The sequence below is a fragment of the Alnus glutinosa genome, chromosome 5 (genome assembly GCF_958979055.1).
Source record: "Alnus glutinosa chromosome 5, dhAlnGlut1.1, whole genome shotgun sequence".
Classification (NCBI taxonomy): Eukaryota; Viridiplantae; Streptophyta; class Magnoliopsida; order Fagales; family Betulaceae; genus Alnus; species Alnus glutinosa.
In genome coordinates, this window is record NC_084890.1 from 29,099,278 (window position 1) to 29,118,936 (window position 19,659).

The window sequence follows — 19,659 nt, forward strand, 5'->3', positions numbered from 1 at the left end:
GGATTTATTTATCTCCAAAGCTTATCAGCTTTTGAATCTTCTTCCATTGCAGCATAAATTAGCTTGTACATAATCTTATTAGATGGGCCGCTCTACTTATTTAAGTAGATGCGAATCCCTTTTGTCTATTCTTTTGGTTCTCGTCGGATTTATTTTTTCCTTTTATTTTTCTCTTAAAAAAAGTCAAATTTATTTCTTCACATTACCAAACAGCTTTTTTAACTTTTCTCTAATAAAAATTCAAACTTCTTTATTCACATTACCAAAAAATTTTCTTCACTTTTCTCTTAATAAAATCCAAAACTATGTTCACATTTATATAACATCAGTTAATTCTTATTATTATTTAAAACAAAAAAATTAAAAGTGGGTCGCCAAACACACCCGCAAACCTCTCTCGTATGGAGATATATCAAAGAGTTCAAATTGTTATTATTATTTATATCACATCAGTTAATTTTTATTATTATTTACAACAACAAAAATTAAACGTAGGTTGCCAAACACATCCGCTAACCTCTTGTATGGAGATATATCAAAGAGTTCTAAACAATTTGATAGAAAGAGAGGAAAAATAAATAATAATAATAATAATAAAACAATTCTAGAATGATGATAAATTGGACCATTTCATTTGTTGGTGTCGTCTTGTTGACTTTTACATTGGTTGGAAAGGCGGCTCCTTGAGCACATGGTAGACGCTAGAGCCTAGTGGTGCCAGCAATAGATTACAACATCTTTGAGTAAAATAGCCCAATTCCTATCTTAAGAATACTTGTAAAATAAGATATACTCAATTTATATTATTATTATATATAATAATAATAATAATAATATAAATTGAGTATATATATATATATAAACTTCTATTTAGAAGTTGTATCTTGAGATAGTTACCAAGTTGTGTCAAAACTTTTAGTTAGGTGTCAGGTTTATGGGTCGAATTCGTGTTTCGTTGGCTATGGATAGACATAAATACAATCAATTTAATTAATATTTGTCAAACAACCTTTTAACTCTTGTTTAACTTCTCGTACGGCACATGATTCTTACAGTCTACGAGGAGAAGTGTCTGTTTATATTGAAAATATGTAAAAATTACATGCTTTAAAGATATATATCAATTTAGTAAAAAATCCTCGAGCCAAATTTAAAGAAAAAAGTTGTCCAAAGAAAAAAGAAGCTAAATGGCTTAGTCCATCCAGGAAAAGAATCCTCTCCATTTATGATTCGTCTAAGAGGGAAGAGTTGGTTCATATCTTTCATAAATTCCTCAATAGCATCATGCATATGGTGACCATGTCAATTATAGAAATATATTAAAAAGCGAAATGGATGTTTGATTGATGGAAGACAAAATTAAAAAATAAAATTGAATAAAAGCTTATTAAAAATTATAACTTACAAAATAAATAAACACTGGGTTAATGTTCTCGACACTTCCCATAATTACACAAATAAGCTTTTTGTTATGGATTTTCTTATATGAAAGGGAAAAGGCAAGGAAGAAGATAATGGAACAATGGATTAAGGCTCTTCGAGAGGCCTATCTCTCCTACAAATCATGAGCTCTTCGAGAGGCCCGAGCTCTCCAGGATTAACTACTAACTAAACTCAATATTTTCTCATTTTATACCTTCCTTCTCCATTCTATGGGATTTTATAGAAAAGTGCCTTCTGCCACCTCATCCCCTTCTAGAGCCTTCTTGCCAACCGAATATTGTTAGCTCCTAATACCTCCCGCTCACTACCTTCTAGAATACCCCTTATATCCCTTACATACCTATTATATCCCTTACACTTTTTATACTAAGTGCTAAAAACTAAGAGCATTATTAACCCTTTAATACGCTTCTTTTGTTCATCTGGTACTACCTTTTAGAAGAAGAATGAATGAATGAATGGAAAAAGAGAAATGAGACAGAACGTAGAGTTTATTTGCTATACACGAGTATTGCAATGCTCTTATACCATGTAACAAATTGAAATGGGAAGAAAACTAGGGAATTCGACTTGATAATGTAGCAGAAGAGCCAATCCACGTAGAATCTGATGAATGAATGAGACTCTGAGTGTCGCTTGAGTTCGGTCCTAGGACCTGACCAAATAAGTCTTGTAAAGCCTTAAATCTCGACTCATCGCCGTAAATACTTGGATCCATGATCAATTCACGAACAACAGTTCGTCCTTCGAGCATGCTCACTACTGCAGACATCGTGGGTCGAAGTGTTGGCGATGGATTAGTGCATAAGAGAGCTATTTTAATGATCCTTACTGCCTCTTCTTTACTGAAGTTAGACCCCAACTTTGGATCCACCAACTCCATCAAGTTCCCTTTTTGTTGTAAAACAAGGGCCTATTTACAAATGGAAAAGGAAACAAATTAGCATTAGATTGAAAATTAGTGTGCCTCATTTTGATTTCAATAAAGATAAACTAGTGTGCAAGTTTCATCATATGTTTTTTGATTTCAATGAAGATAAACTAGCGTGTAAATTGAAACGATGATGAAGATCTATGATATAGGAAAATACAATGACAAAGCCAAATAGAGAAGTCATTAAATGACCGGGGCTCAAAAGTATGCTTTTAGTTTCACATATAAGAAAAACTTGATGAAGAGCTATCTTACCCAATCTAGAAGGCACACAAAATCCTCATTAGGTCCGAATTTCGTGTTGTTTTTCCCAGCAACAATTTCTAATGCAACAATTCCAAAACTATATACATCTGCTTTATATGTTAAATACCCCCATAATGCATATTCTGGTGCCATGTATCCTCTGCACAAAAATATCAATCTATTAGTGAGGGTTCATTGGTAAGAGAGGTATTACATTTTCATCTTAGTAGTTTTGTTGGCATCTTGGCAAGTAATCAGTGCCACTTTGCATTATCTCCTCACAAGTTTGTTGCACATGAAAGAATGAAAAGTTCAACTAAGAACAAAAAGAAGAGCTAGTATTCTTAACTACTGCAGGCCTCGACAGATGCACTTAATATTGATTTTGGTGGACTGATTGTATTTGTTACTGATATTTTCCCTTGCAAATTGTTAAATGAAGCAGTCATGCACCATTAGCAATATGAGGAAACCTGAACATATAAATTCAATTTTCTGTGTATTGCTTACTCGTTGTATAATGAGGAAAGTAGCAACTAGAGGTAGAATTTATCATATGAAGTTAAAAAGTTTTGAATAAACAGATTTTCTCATCCTTTTGTTGCATTATGCAGTTTCTGTTTTATGAAAAGTCTGTGTTGTTACTCAATTGCATATAAGCTTGAGGTAAACTAAGAATGTAGATCATGCCTAAGTGTATCATGCTAAGAAAATAATTTGTGCAGGGATGCGAATAAGAGTGAAATTAGGTCGCAAATGCAGATGGCTAAGATAAACAACCTACTACTAATACTTAAGCCAGGACTTTTTCCATGGTACAGCACATACTCGAACTTGTTTATGGAGGCTTCAATTTCTACCATATACTGATTTACTATTAGGGAAGAAACTTGACTTAAGAGACATTATAATGCATATTTTGCACAAAAAGGACAGAAGAAAAATTTGATATCAAAGTGAAGGAAAGAGATAAAGGTAGCTCACATAGTTCCTGCAACTCGGGTGCTAATGTGGGTGTTCTCCTCTTCGTCGAGCTTGGCCAACCCAAAATCAGATATCTTAGGGTTAAGGTCCCTATCTAGTAGTACATTGGTAGTTTTGATGTCCCTATGAACAATTTTTAGTGGTGATTCCTCATGCAAGAAAGTCAGACCTGTTGCTATGCCAACACATATTTTATGCCTTGTAGGCCAGTCCAATTTCACTCTGCCTTCCTCTGGACCTGCATATAGTGTATATAGATCAATCAATCAAATGCCTTGTAGTAAACATATGATTGATGGCATTCAATTCCTATTCTTTTTAAAATCAATATAATATACAGGCCAGGGATCAAACACAAAGCTTACCAAACAAAGCATGTGCAAGGCTATTGTTTTCCATGTATTCATATACCAACAATAATTGATTTTGTTCAATACAACATCCATAGAGTCTAACAAGATTCGGATGTTGTAAACCAGAAATCATTCCTATTTCATTCACAAACTCTCGATTTCCTTGCTTTGATTTAGAAGAAAGCTGCTTAACGGCAATTATAGTACCATCTAATAACGTGCCCTGCATTGAAAGTAAAATTTGCATTATTGGTTCTGTATAAACTCAATCTGAAAATGTAACGGACCAGTAAAAGTTGTGAAAGAGAGAGAAGAAGAAACAAAGAAAAATATATTTAATGCTTCATAGAAGATAGAAGACAATGATGGAATAGTAGATTACCTTGTATACAGATCCAAAGCCACCTTCCCCAAGCTTGTTTGCAGCATCAAAATTGTTTGTGGCAACTTTAATTTGTCTAAAGGTAAAAAAACCAGTTTGTAGATCTAATCCTTTCAGCTCTACAAAAGGAACGAGGTTAAGATGTTGGACTGCATCCTAAAACATTACAAGACTGCTTGGGTGATTTGACTAGTTACTACATTTGAACTAACTTACCTTGTTCCCTTGATGTCTTGCCCCCTAAATAGCCTTTCCACCGAAGAATTCCTAAAATCATGAAAACAAGGCTTGATGCTAAAACTGTAATTCCAACCGCAAGGAATATCTTCTTTTTTCTGTCATCGGGAGGGTTGAAATCTGCAGAAAAATGTAGCAAAGAAAAGTGATTGTGGGACTGCATTTTTTTTCTTTGGTCTGTAGCAGCATAAATGTATATATAGGTAAATCTAGTGTAAAAGAGGATACTTCTCGAAGGTTTAAGACATGGATTAACTAATAAAGAAGAACAAAAGAAAGGTACATGACAAAAACCAGGATAAGTCTTCCACCAAGCTGCAAATTAAATTTCTTTCAAGTGTTTTATTTTGCCTCTAGTAGTTATATCCACCATATGTTAAACATATTTCTTTTGTCAATCTACTCCCAGAGCAGAAGACATGGAAAATTGAGAAATTCAACACTTCGTATGAGAGAAAGAGAGAGAGAGAGAGAGAGTGGCATGGAACTAATAATGTCTCACAGTGTTAAAGAAAGAAGACAGAACGTACAACCTATGTTACTCACTAGAGTCTATGGTGATAGCTGATATAAGAGATCCATATGTTCCTCTCTTTGGGATGTCTTTTGTCCCTTTCCCGGCCCAATAAAAGCGAATCTCCAAAATTTTATTCTCAACAACTGCTGTAAAATTCCTAATGACTGCTTTATCAACTCCTTGAGCTTCCTTTTCAATATCAAAATCCTTTAGCACCAATTCATTCTGCAACGAAGTAATTCAGTTAAATTATCTTCTATAGAATACAGAGAAGAAAAACAATCTGATTGACTACCTGTACCTGTATATAAACATCAAACATACGTCTTCCGACACTATAGAAAGATCTGTTGTCTCGGAGTATTATTTCAGCAAAATGAAGTTTCACTGTATAATTTCCATTTGCCAAGCAGCGCGCAAAATATGTTAGAGAAATAGGAGAGAGACGTGCATTCATGTATAATAAGGAGTCGTTCATTCTGAGCCTGGATACATTTTCTGCTACGTAGTCCATTGAGCTACTCCAAACATCCCAAAAATCTCCAGTGCTACTAAAGCCCCAAGCATCATCTTTCATGCGAACAAATTTTGCTGCACCACCCGGCTCTAAATCAGCTTCATACTTGATGTCTCCAATGGTGGTTGCCCTTCCACCACAATTTATGTGCAATGAGTAATGATCTGGAGAGTATCATTACAAGGTAATTAGATGCAACAAAACATGGTAGAAGAGATATTCAATTATGTTTAATAGTTTAATCTTGTTGTTATGCAGTATAAAAGATTGACCAATTTCTTCTTCTTTTTTGATTAAAAAAAAAATGAAGAAATATAAATTCTGTTTTGATTCTAATAAATCAACCTTTTGAACATGGATCATTCGTCAGACACTCTGTTATTCTAGATTAAAATGTAGCACAAAGAAGAAGAATTAGCATGTTAAAAACAAAATTTAAACAAAATAAAAAAAAAAAATAAAAAGGCTCCTTTCTAGAAGTTTAACAAATTAGATGCTTACGAGTTTTCTGACCCAGCAAAGCTTCTGAACAAATTTCTATGGAATTACAAACAAGTTAGTACCAGAGATAAAAATTACAAGTAAATGAAGAAAGCAAAGTTGTAATGCTGTTAAGGGGCAAAGAATTTCTTACAGAGTGTCTGGACAAGTACTTGGTGCAGAGCTCGTGGAAAAATTATTATAAGACAAGTCTATTTGGCTGCACAAAAGCATAATTTCTTTTAGTCTTCATAATCCACCACTCCCCCCCACCCCGCCAAGGAAAAAGAAAAGCTTATTGACGCACATTGATATATTTGATGTTCATATTTAAATTGATCTAATTTAGATGGATTTTGTATCAGAAATAATCTCATAACCCAGAGAACTCTATACAAACTTATTACCTTACTAAACACCCAGTGACACAAGCGCTTTAGGCCTTCTTACCATAATTAGCTAAACAATTAAACAATACAGTTGCATACCATCTTAATGGACGTTCTGAGAAAGGCCATATATTAGGAGTAGTCTAAAACAGCATTGTGATCTATTTACAATATTCCAACATTTCTAAGACTTCACACTGGATTTGACAAAGCTAAACAAACACTAGTGGCATAATGGGGTTAACTTGCCTGATATAGAAATAAACATCAAACAATGAAATGAAAAATTGGCGCTTTTTCTAGATGGCAACATGGAGAAAGATGGAAATGAAGTCGACAACAAAATGGGATCATTTCACCCATAGGACAGGGAAGAGTGTTCCCCACAACTGACACCTACAGAGGTCATGCGATGAAGCACCATCAACAGTAGGATTTCCCATACATGTATCTAGATATATAAGGCATCATGTTAACAACTTAAATGAATACGCTTCTGCAGTCCAAAATAAGTGTAATACATAAATGAATGGGAATCTCATGCAAAATTTATGTAGAAGTTAGGATAGAAAACATACTAGCGGCTATCTCTGCTCTTGATCCATTCTGGAATAGGCCCACCGAGGAAGTTGCCCGTCAGATATCTATCCCGTGATCAACAAAATCACATTGCCGTTAGAAAAATTCAGATCGTTACTATTTTAAACAGTCATACTTAAAAAAATATTTAAATTAAACCTCTGTGAGCTCATTCGATATGTATGAAGCCTTCAGCCATGAATTGTTATCATAATAGCCCATTCCAAGTGGGTGAGGGTTAAAACTTTTGCCTCATCTCTTTGTTATGCTACAATCCTAAAGGTAACGACTGCGTGAATATGTGCTACTTGTATTCTAGAAATTCTGGTTCAAAGTATTTAGTATCGAAACTAGATGCTGCACTAAAATTTCTTGTAGAAAACTGATATAGAATTGCAGTACTTGCATGGCAAAAAAATTAAAGAATTGTGTGCCAAAAACTGAAAAAAAAAAATTAAATAAAAAAAATTGATCTTCTCATTAGTTATGTCTTGGTACTAACTCTATATGCTGATGAATTCCGATCCGACCCGTCTTATATATTGCTCATCTATGCAAAAACTGAAAAAAGGACCAAAACCCTATGAATTGTTTTAGGATGTCAATGTCGTTAGCCTTCCTCGTGAGTTTAGATTGCTTACATGGTGTCCAAGCTTGTTAGGACTCCGAAATCTGGAATTTTTCCTTCCAATCTGTTGAAGCTGAGATCTCTGCAAAAGAAAGAAAGAAAAACAGATGTCATAAGAACCAAAAATTATAAATAATTTTTCGAGTGAACATGGTCAACAAAAGAGATATGTGTGTTTCCTAAATGAGTGTTTTTTGTGAGGAACTTTAAAAGGTCGAGAGAAAACAAAAAGTAAAGAGGAACGGAATTGAAAGAGAAGTAAACTGAGCAAATGAATTGATTAGGCAAGAAACCCTTTTAGGTCAGATAATAATTTCATTATATTAAAAAGGAATGCAAAGAAATTCCAGGAAAAAACAACTGGAAACATGAAACACTTCTCAAAATATATAACACTAATAAAACATTTCTTATTGTAAGAATATTGTGACAAAACAGGTGCTTAACTTTTGCAGGTAGGAGTTAACTTATTCTTCAAAAAATAAAAAAATAAAATGGATTAGAGTGGCCATGAAGCCACCCTGATCTGGTCACTTTAGAGGAAAGTGTACAGTTGATGGTGCTTCAGAGGAAACATTCTGTCTTGGCATTGTAAGTCGCATTCATTATAAATCAGTCGCCATCCTATCTCTTAAAATACTAACACCTAATACTACATTCTATTTTTCAAAGGTCTCCAACTTCTATGAATGCCAAAGATTAGCACCTAGCAAGTACACAAATTGCAAGAACCTCCACTGGTAGGATAAGTCCACACATTTCAATGTAAATATTATTATACATGTCTTAATCTCCATGTACTTCAGTAAAAAGTAGAGAGAAAAATGAACAGAAAAATTACAATATTTTCAGCTGTGCCATTTCTGAGATATATGGAGGGATTGGTCCAGAGATATTACAACTCCTCAGCATCCTGAACCATAAACAAACTTCATGTAAGCATTGCTACAAGAGGTGTATTATTCCAATTGCAGAGCATTTTACAACATAAAAATGCCTTACAATTTTTCCAGGCTTCTCATGTTTCGTAATGGCGGAAAAGGTGAACCCTCTCCTAGTAAGTCACTAATCCTTCTGCATAGAATAGCATCATCAAAAACTGTTATTGTGTTCAGCAATGCATTTTATTAGTTTAAAAAACACATGAATATATCATAGAGATTATTCACTCAAGAATGTTAACTTAGAAAGCAGAACTCACAGCTCGGTCAAATTACTCAAAACAGAAATGCTAGGAGGAATAGGCCCCTCAAGACCACTAGCTTGGATCTCTCTGTTAAGAACACAATTCCAATGGATTTAGATTACACCTGAAAATTTCAGGTAGAAGATATTTACATAGTATTGTTGTAAAAATCACATACAATTTCTGAAGTTGTTTCCAGCTTTGAAAGAAGTCAGGCATTCTTCCAGTGAAGTTGTTACTGCTAATCCTACTGCATGTGGGCCAAATGGAAACAAGATTGAGTAAATAAAAAGCTGAATATTTTCAAGGAAAAATCTAAAGTTACTGCTAGTAAAGCAATGGAAAAGATTACAAGCACTTACAGTTCTTTTAATTTGGTCAGATTAGTAAGAGTGGCAGGCAACTCTCCCGTGAGATTGTTAGCATTAAGAATGCTGCAGTCACCAGACGAAAACTAAGACTGGTTCGACTAACTCTAACAGTACATTATTCCGAAAATCATTGAGAATTTAAAAATGATTAATCAAATGTTATTATGAAAAAAGAAACAAGGAAGAAAGAAAGACTTACAGTATCTCCAAGTCCACCAAGTTCCCAAGCTCAGGGGGAACAGGTCCAGAAAACAGGTTGCTCTCTATGGTCCTGGAATACAGTCATTTATGATTACAACAGGGCTAAACCAAATGGAACCTCATAATAATTTAACATAGAGATCCAGAGCATACAGAGCTTTAATAGTGGTAATCTTTCCCAAGTAGTCAATACGTCCTGATAAGTTGTTTCCACTGATGGACCTGCACTTGATTCATTCTATTAGTTCAATAATTAGCTTTTACTTGCTAACCTTGGACATGAAACTTTAGTAAGTCGTTTACAGATATTCCAACTGTGTAGAAGCCCATTCTCTTGGTAGTGTACCACTAAGGTAGTTCCTATTGAGATCACTATCAGCAAGAGAAAAGTGTGCTGTTAGCATAGAAGCTCTAAGTCTAATTTCTGGCAACAACAAGAAAAACAAATAATTGGAAGCTCTTCTTACATTGCCTTAAGGTAGGATAGCTTCACCAATGCTGGCGGAAGTGTACCAGCAAGATCCTGCCCTTTAAGAAATCTGCATGTCAAAAATTACAAGAAAAAAAAAAAAAGAAAAAAGAAAAGAAAAAGATGATAGATTACAAATTCCATAGATAAAATGTAATACCCTGCTCAAGAAACACGTAAAATATTTGTAATAAAATTTTGGATTAAGTACTCCTCTAGTCCCTGAATTTTGGAAACTTTATTTTTTAGTCCCTAAGTTTCAATTTGCATCACAGATGATACTTCCGTTTTGGAAAATGATCGAATAAGTACCTCAGTTAACTTCTCCGTCCAAAAACTAACGGACCGCCACGTGTCAACCTCAGAGGTTGACACGTGGCACTATATAAAAAATTAAAAATTAAAAATCTTTAAAAATGAATTAAAAAATAATAATATTAAAAAAAAATTGAAAAAACAAAAAAAAACAAGGGGTGGCTGAGCCACTCCCTTGGCCGGTATGGGGTGGCCGAACCACCCCATGGGGGGTGGTTCGGCCACCCCCAAGGGCCAAAGGGCCAAAACCGATCTTGAATTTTTTTTTTTTTTTTTTATTTATCAAGGGGTGGTCGAACCACCCCCCATGGGGTGGTTCAGCCACCCCAGACCGGCTAAGGGGGGTGGCAGCCACCCCTTGTTTTTTTTTTTTGTTTTTTCAAATTTTTTTTTTAATTCATTTTTAAAGATTTTTAATTTTTTATATAGTACCACGTGTCAACCTCTGAGGTTGACACGTGGCGGTCTATTAGTTTTTGGACGAAGACGTTAACCGAGGTACTTATTCGGTCATTTTTCAAAACTGATGTATCATCTGTGATGCAAATTGAAACTCAGAAACTAAAAAATAAAGTTTCTAAAACTCAGGGACTAAAAATGTGTTTAACCCTAAAATTTTAACTGATAAAATTTAAGATAATTGGGTGAATTAAGGGGAGTAGCCTAATTTAATTAGAAGGGGGAAAGAGGAAAAATTAAAAATGATTTTGGAAGTAGTAATGTAAATTGGGAAAAATTACGGTTACCAAAAAAAAAGGTTCAAGAGAGAATCGTGCATTCCAGATAACATGAATGATAAGTATTATGTTATTTATGCCATACAATGTGGTATTATAAGTTAAAACATATGATGTATCATGCCAGGTATTATGGTGATTTCATGTTGAAGATTACAATGTTTTATGTCATGATTATGATGCTTTTTCTGTTGAAGAATAAAATGTTTCACATTATGATGCCACGAGATATTGTGTTAAGAATAGTTTTCAAGGACAATTTGTAAAGATGGTTTTACAGTGATGGTTGCGTAATTTGGTTTTTGAAACATGATTTACGAAAGTTAGTTTATGAAAAGCAGTTTTCAAAGATGTAGAGACTGTAATGGTAGTGTTAAGGAAGCGTGTGCTTAACACGCTATTTCTTTGGTTAGCGTCCAGTCTTTGCCACCTAGGTGTTTTTACTTTTGTAGACTTTCTAAATTTATTACCTGTTCCTCCCTTTTAGGGGCGCTCTTGTATACTTCTCGTGTATTAGGGTTGCGCCTCTCTGCGCTTTATTGATGAATTTGAAATTACTTCTAAAAAAAAAAAAAAACAGTTTTCGAAAGGCAGTTTTACAAAATGATGTTTTCAAAGGATAGTTTAGTTTTTGAATTTCAAATGGAGGCAGGTTATGAAGATTGTTTACAAAAGTTAGTTTACTAAAGAGATTAAGAAAAACAGTTTTGCCAAGATCAACATATGAAAGGTAGTTCACGAAAAGTTTTGCGAAAGGAGTTTTCTAAGAATAGATGTGAAAGATAGTTTGCAAAAGGGTTTACAAATAGTAGTGTTTTATAGCAAAACGTTTTTAATTCTGTAGAAAAATGTTAATAACATTTATGAAACGATGTCTTCATGTTTTAAACCTAGTCTCACTACATACACTCCTCATGTTTGATGTTTACTTATTGAGCCATGGACTTATGTTTTCCATCTATAAAACATTGTTTTACAGAAATTGAGCTTATTGAGGCAGAGGACAAGCAACTGGAGTGAGCGATAGATGAAAGCTTCGAGGGCATTAAGATTTAGTATTTTAGACTACAGTGTCAAGGGTATTGGAATATTATTACTTTAGTTTTCTTAGATTTGAATTTTGATGTAGCTTATGTATAAGTTGATAGAAAATGATTTATAATTAGTGTTTTAAGTTGGAAAGACAAATGCAATTATGTGACTATGATTATATACAGTGTATTGCGATTAGTGCTCTGGTGACTTAATGTTTATGCCAAGCAGTAGTTAAAGTTGATATATATATATATATAATGAATAATGCAAATTGTTAAAGGGTAAAATTGACTTACCCCCCTCAATGTGCCATGTGTGTTGTTGCAATGTTAACCTTGAATTACCAAAAGTTGCAATGTGGGTATCAGGTTTTTCAGCCCCTTTAATTTCACTCTACCATTAGGGTTTTGCGAATTTTTTTTTTTCAAACAGCAAATAGGTGAATATCTCTCATACCCCTGTAAAATTTATAAAATACAACGTTATCCTTTATTAAAAGAAAGAAAAAAAAATTAGAACGGGGTATTTTAGTCATTTTGACATTCTTTGTTAGGATTTTCTATAAAATCCTAACATAGGGGTTAAGGGGCAGAAATGGGATACCACATTGCAACTTTTGATACTTTGAAGTTAACATTTCAACACTCGTGATACATCGGGGGTAAGTGAAGTTTTCCCTTATTGTATTTTGGTGGGGCATTGCATAAAACAAAACAAGGAGAAAATTTTACCACAATAAAGCTAGAGACGTAATCCAGTACTCAACAAAGTTTTATTTTTTTGGAGGGGGTTGAATAAGAATCAAATTAAATGGAAGGGAAATTACAAAATCAATGGGGCATACCCCAGGCCACAACATACATCAAAGGGAGGCCCTGAATACAGCTAACCAGAGGAGAAAACTGTTACGTATCTATGTTAGACGTGGCAAGTGTGTACAGGAAGCAAAAGAAGACCTAGCTAAGGTTCAAGGAGAAGCTACAAGTGGCGGCTGAGGTTGAGAAGGCTATGAATGGAAAAAGTCGGTGCTCTTCCAGCACGACTTTTTGTAGAAAGGAAATCATCCTGTATGGACAGTATTTCATAGCAATAAGGGATCCTGATTCCCACTAGAATAGGTCTATTGCTAAATAACAAAACAACTCTTAGAGTTGCTTAAGAGGCAAGGGTACCTCGAATACCCTAATATCTTGTCATATTCAGCCACCATAGGTAAACTCAGGAAGGAAGATCCTGCTGCTTTACCTCTCCATAAACCCCTGACCCGATCCCAAATACAAGCCCGTAACAACTTGGTATCAGAGCCAAGTATCGACATGGCCGAAAAGGATTTGAAGGCGCTCGATGAACGGATAGCTGAGCGGATAACCAATCAGATGGAAGAGATGTTTGGCGCACTCTCCCTGCAGTTTCAGCAATTCCGTGCAGATGACCATGCTAATCACGCAAGCTCGTCAAAAAATCAGTCAGGCAAAAGTGGTCGGCCTGATTCAGGGAACTCCTTCCCTAAGGTCGCCAAGTTAAATTTTCCAAAGTTCGATGGTTCTGAAGACTCAACCAGTTGGGTGTGCCGGGCTGAACAATTCTTTGAGTTCCAGGAGACTACCGAGGAGGACAAGGTGGCGTTGGCAGCCTACCATCTGGAAGGTGAGGCACAGCTATGGTACCAGCTTTTTAAGGAGAGCGAGGAGCACATTTCGTGGGAAGCTATGAAGGACGGACTGCATGTGCGATACAGCGCCACACAATTTGATGATTTTTTTGGTGATCTCACCAAGCTGCGCCAGACAGGAACGGTGCGAGAATACCAGGGTCAGTACGAGCGGTTGCTGAGCAGGGCTGGCCGTCTCTCGATGACACAGCAAGTTAGCGGGTTCATAAGTGGGCTAAAGGAGAGCATAAGGCCGGAAGTTCAAGCTTCTGGACCCTCCACTCTCACGGCTGCAGTGGGACTGGCAAGGCTGTATGAGGCCAGGCTGTTGGCACAACGACGACCCACTAATCTCTACGATGCCCGGAGGACCATGGGCCAGGCAAATACACTGCCCTTACCATCCGCAAGCCTTATGCGGAACCGATCTCCGGTGATCAAGAAGTTGAGTCTGGCAGAATTGAAGGAACGGAGGGACAAAGGTCTCTGTTTTAATTGCGATGACAAGTTCGCCGGGGCACAGGTGTAAGAAGCTATTCCTAATCGAAGGCATTTATGAGGAAGACAATGAACGCTCGAGTGAAGAAGAGGCACGAGAAACTTGGGAGGACAACGAGCTTGAGATTCCGGAAATATCCCTCCATGCAATTTCAAGTGTGCAAACCCCGCAGACGATGCACATCGCTGGAACCATCTGGAAGGCCTGGGTAATTCTGCTAGCGGACACGGGAAGCACGCACAATTTTTTGAACACTGAATTGGCAGAGCGATTGGGCCTGGAACCAGACAAACAGACGGCCTTCGAAGTTTTGGTGGCTAACGGGGAAAGACTTTCCAGCAAGGGGAAGTGTTATGCGGTACCAGTTTGGCTGGGAGGTACCTTATTTACGCTGGAATTTTTTCTTATTGATTTGAGAGGATACGACTCAGTCCTAGGGGCACAGTGGTTGAAGATGCTAGGACCCATCTTATGGGATTTTTCTTCACTCTGCATGAGTTTCCGGTGGTAAGGGAAGAAAGTCACACTAGTTGGCTTAGAGGCACCCCGGAACAGAATACTGGAAGGTCCAGAGATGCAGAAGGAACTGAGACGCAACGGTGAGGGTGTTCTCCTTCAGCTTTTTGCAGTGCAGTTGGGGGTTGAGCAGTGCTGCCCAGGTGTAGACAGTCCGAACCTTCAGCGTCTCCTAGAAAAGTTCCAAGATATTTTTGCCGAGCCGCAGGGTCTGCCTCCTATGCGATCTCACGACCACAAGATTCCCCTGATTCAAGGCTCTTCCCCGGTAAACGTGAGGCCCTACAGGTACCCCTATTACCAAAAGAATGAGATAGAAAAAATAGTGCTGGATTTACTTAACAGTGGGGTCGTCCGAGCCAGTACCAGTCCATACTCCTCTCCAGTCTTATTGGTCAAGAAGCACGACGGTTCGTGGAGGTTATGTGTGGATTATCGCGCCCTCAATCGGACCACTATCAAGGATAAGTATCCGATTCCGGTAATTGATGAATTATTGGATGAACTGCATGGTGCGCAATACTTTTCAAAGCTGGACCTCCGTTCCGGGTACCATCAAATCTGGATGCACGAGCAGGATGTAGAAAAGACAGCCTTTCGGACGCATCACGGGCACTTTGAATTTTTGGTTATGGCCTTTGGCCTCACCAATGCGCCGTCCTCTTTTCAGTCCTTGATGAACGACATCTTTCGAAGTTATTCACGTAAGTTCGTTCTCCTTTTTTTTTTTTTTTTATGACATACTCATTTATAGTAAGTCTTAGGAGGACCATCTATATCACTTAACTTGTGTCTTTGACATTTTGAGAACTAATCACTTGTTGTTAGAATGGACAAGTGTAGTTTTGGCCAACAGCGGGTGAACTACCTAGGTCATTTTATTGAGCAGAATGGAGTCGTCGTGGATCCTGCCAAAATCCAAGCTATGCTAGCTTGGCCGAGACCTTCCAACATCAAGGCTCTTCGGGGCTTCCTTGGACTTACCCGCTACTACTGGAAGTTCATCCAGCATTATGGTACTATTGCCCGACCTCTCACTCAACTCTTAAAAAAGGATGCTTTCGGGTGAAATGAGGAAGCCAGCGACTCATTTGATCGTCTTAAGGAAGCTATGACAAATGCACCGGTGTTGGCCTTGCCCGATTTTTCTAAAACATTTGTTATCGAGTGTGATGCTTCCGGCTGCGGCATAGGGGCTGTTTTGATGCAGGATCGCCGCCCCATTGCTTACTTTAGCCAGGCCCTTAATGGTCGTAATCTCAACCTCTCAACCTATGAAAAGGAGATGCTTGCACTTGTCACCTCCATTCAAAGATGGCGTCCCTATCTCTTGGGCCAACGATTTGTGGTGCAGACGGACCACCGTAGCCTCAAGTACTTGTGGGATCAAACTATCGCCACCGAGGCCTAACAAAAGTGGCTCATCAAACTCATGGGGTATGATTTCACGATTGAATACAGAAAGGAACACGATAACCGCGCTGCTGATGCTCTCTCTCGCCAATTGGAAGGGACTCATGGCTCTCTCTGTACCTGTCCCTCACTGGATCGAACCTATCCAGCATGATCCGGATCTCCAGGCCTTGACAGCGCGTATTCAACAGAATGAAGCAGTGGGACCTTGGCACTTGCAGGCCGGGCTTATCTACTTCAAGAATCGGGTCCACCTCAAGGCTGAATCCCCCATTACAGCGGCCATCATTGCAAAATTCCACAACAGCACGCATGAAGGGTATCACAAAGGTCTACAGCGTATCCGGTCTGTTTTTTACTAGCCTAAAATGAAGCAGCAACTCCGCACCTTCATCAGAAATTGTGATATTTGCCAGTGTCACAAAGCTGAAGCCACCAAACCAGCAGGGCTGCTGCAGCCCCTGCCCATTCCCGAACATATTTGGTCAGCTATCTCCATGGATTTCATTGACGGTCTTCCAAAGTCCTACGGCCGCACTACTATTTTTGTGGTTGTCGCTCATTTTTCCAAGTATGGCCATTTCACTCCCCTCAAGCACCCGTATACCGCGCCACAGGTGGCTCAAACCTTCTTCGAGGTTATTTTTCTTTTGCATGGAATTCCTACTTCCATCGTAAGTGATAGGGACCCCGTGTTCACTGGAATTTTTTGGCGGGAGCTCTTCCGCCTTCATGGCACGAAATTCAACTTCAGCTTTGCTTATCACCCACAAACGGATGGCCAAACCGAGGTTGTCAACCGCACTATCGAGATGTATTTGCGGTGTTTCATTAGCTCTTCTCCCCCGGCAATGGGCTAAGTGGCTGCCTTGGGTCGAGTATTGTTACAACACAGGCTTTCACTCCGCTACTAAGCGCACTCCCTTTGAGATTGTTTATGGTCGACCTCCTCCTCCTCTCTTACCATACATCCCCGGGACTACTCGTTCCGCAGCTGTAGAGGAGGCCCTGCTTAGCTGCAATCAAGTCTTGCTAGAGGTTCGCCAGCAGCTTTTGGGCGCCCAGAATCGCATGAAGCAGGTTTATGACCAGTCCCATGTTGAGCGCGTTTTTTCTGAGGGGGAATGGGTGTAGTTACGGCTCCAAGGGTACAGGCAGCAATCAGTTCACAAGCGGGGTAATCTGAAGCTCTCTCCTAAGTTCTATGGCCCTTACCGAGTTGTCAAGCGGATTGGTCCGGTAGCATACCAGCTGGCCCTCCCTCCTAAGGCCAAGATTCATGATGTTTTCCATGTTTCTGTTTTGAAGAAATGGGTCGGAAATGGGGTAAACTCAGGAAGGAAGATACTGCTGCTTTACCTCTCCATAAACCCCTGACCCGATCCCAAACACAAGCCCGTAACAAAAACAGCCAAGAACTAAGAGCAATGAATAACAGCAGAAAGACCCAAGAGCGATGGAGACAACTATTTTTCAGAAGGAGCAATTGGTAAAGTACACATAAACTTAATACTGTGTTTGGCAAAGCCCTCTCCCTTTTTCTTCTTTTTTCATATTTTCCAAAAAAATCAAATTCATTTTTTCATAAACAAATTCATTCACTTTTCTCTTCCAAAAAATTCAAAACTCCATTTACGTACCTTTATATCAAATCAATCGTTCTTATTACTATTCAAACAAATAAGAAAAGCTTTCCCAAACACAAACCCATCATAAGAAAGTTCAATAAGAATAAAGTTGGCATTATGTATTTATGTGAGTGAAGGGAGCGTACATGTTAACCACGTGGCATACACCATCAGGGTAGGAGCAATTGCAGTTGACAGTATTGTTGTATAACGGCCTCTCAGCTGAAGATGGTGTTATCCAGCTTGAGTCATTGCACGGATTTACACTGAAATTCCAGTCTTTCTTTCCCAGTTGTGTAGCTATTTCGCGAAGGGCTTCCACTGCACACATCAAACACATCAACTAATTCCCTACCAGGATTTGAAAAATCCAAAAATCCAGCAAAAAGCACGCATCTACACAGTTATTAGCTCTGTTTCTAAGACCCAGATATAAGTCACTCTGTTTTGTTGCTGTAAAGGCACTACCAAATGTAATGTAAACTACGATAAGGAGAAACTTCAATCCAGAGAGTACCATTTCCATCAACTTGAGTTTAACCAAAGAAAACCCATATACATATGCAGAAAAGGAAGTACCTTCATCATCCGGAAGACGCCCTACTTGTGCTTTGACTATGATTGCTCCCATGGACATGATGAGCACTAAAAGCATGGTAAAACTAAAGCTGGTCTTTGGAATACAAGGCTGGCTTGCCATCTTCTCCTCCACCGCTTTCAAACTTGCATGGGAGATGCAGATATGTTTACATATACAACATCACCGAATCATTGAATTTTTCCTTTGAAAACCTTTGGTTGGTAGGTACGCCGCATCCGTTCATTAGTATTTGACTCTGTAGTCCGTGTAGACTACAATCCATCTGGGTTTTGGATTAGTATCACCGCCCCTTTGACTCATTGACGAACATGAACATTCTTTAAAATGCACTATACCTTTACAGGTAAAGTTGAACAACTTTGTACTTTATGTGACATCTACAGTCTACAGATAACGCGTTTTCCGTACCTTATTTTGCTTTCTCTGGTGACCTTTCAACTGGAAATTGATAAGCATGATGGGATTCCTTCGGTGATATTTCTCCGAGTGTCAGCCGACAGGAGACGCTAAAAATTAAAAGTAAACAAACAAGCCTTCAGCCTTCTGATTTAAGAAATAAACAACTTCAGTTGAGTCCGATGGACCCAGCTTTCAACGCGCCACTTCACTGTATGCACCGGCGCCCTAGCTCCCCGTAGCCTCCGGGCGCTTCATCTTCAGATATCTAAAAGCTGGCACTTGGATCTCATGTGCCGGTCAGTACCCACGCCGCCTTCCTCCGCACCACCTTTCGCCGAAGCTGTTGATTTTTGAGGTTTTTTTTTTTTTTTTTTTTTTTTTTTGTCTGTCTTTTTGGGTATTTTTAAAAATTATTGAAAACTAATTTTTGAATTAGTAAAATATGATATAAAGTAAAAAGAATTTATATAAAAATAACAAAATAAAATTGTATTGTAGTAAATTTTTTTTATTAGAATAATAATAAAAAATTATTAATATGATATAAAAAATTAAAGAAGTTAAAATATTTTAATATTGATTGTTTTTTAAAAATGTGAAAATAAATTTAAAATTTTTTGTGTTGCTTGCCAAACAAGAACTGTGACTTTATGTTGCTCGGGTTCTTTTCTATTTCGGATCCTAACGATTTTACAGTGTTTTTCTTTCGCGGCTTCCTTCCGGTGGTTGTTATTACCTTGTAGGAGTTTGAGTATAGTTAAAGCTATCCATATTTTCTGTTTTTGTGCTTAAACCGCTTTTCCAGCGTAACCTAATATGACGGACCCATTTCCCATTTGTTGCTTTTTTTTCTAGTACTGTAATTTTCTTTTTTCGGATGTGTTATTATGGAGTCCACCCTTTTTTCAATATTTTTTGCTCAGAAAAAAACAACTCAGTTGCTTCCCAC

At 37.8% G+C, this 19,659-nt stretch overlaps 1 protein-coding gene across 1 annotated transcript; it reads right to left on the reverse strand.

Annotated features, from left to right (window-relative positions):
• Positions 1–1,894: 1,894 nt before the first annotated feature.
• On the reverse strand, positions 1,895–19,047 carry LOC133868193 (probable LRR receptor-like serine/threonine-protein kinase At1g07650). The gene is made up of 24 exons (XM_062305014.1): positions 18,290–19,047; positions 17,857–18,031; positions 9,915–9,986; positions 9,751–9,819; positions 9,601–9,669; positions 9,446–9,517; positions 9,238–9,309; positions 9,054–9,125; positions 8,891–8,962; positions 8,692–8,763; positions 8,531–8,602; positions 7,703–7,771; positions 7,061–7,126; positions 6,248–6,313; positions 6,115–6,150; positions 5,959–5,996; positions 5,398–5,777; positions 5,126–5,321; positions 4,559–4,699; positions 4,343–4,461; positions 3,973–4,183; positions 3,608–3,845; positions 2,633–2,783; positions 1,895–2,356 (listed from the first exon to the last, which is right to left on the reverse strand). Exons 1-24 carry the CDS (start codon positions 18,408–18,410, stop codon positions 2,000–2,002), a joined length of 3,006 nt encoding a protein of 1,001 aa, XP_062160998.1. The 5' UTR covers positions 18,411–19,047; the 3' UTR covers positions 1,895–1,999.
• Between the last annotated feature and the right edge of the window lie 612 nt (positions 19,048–19,659).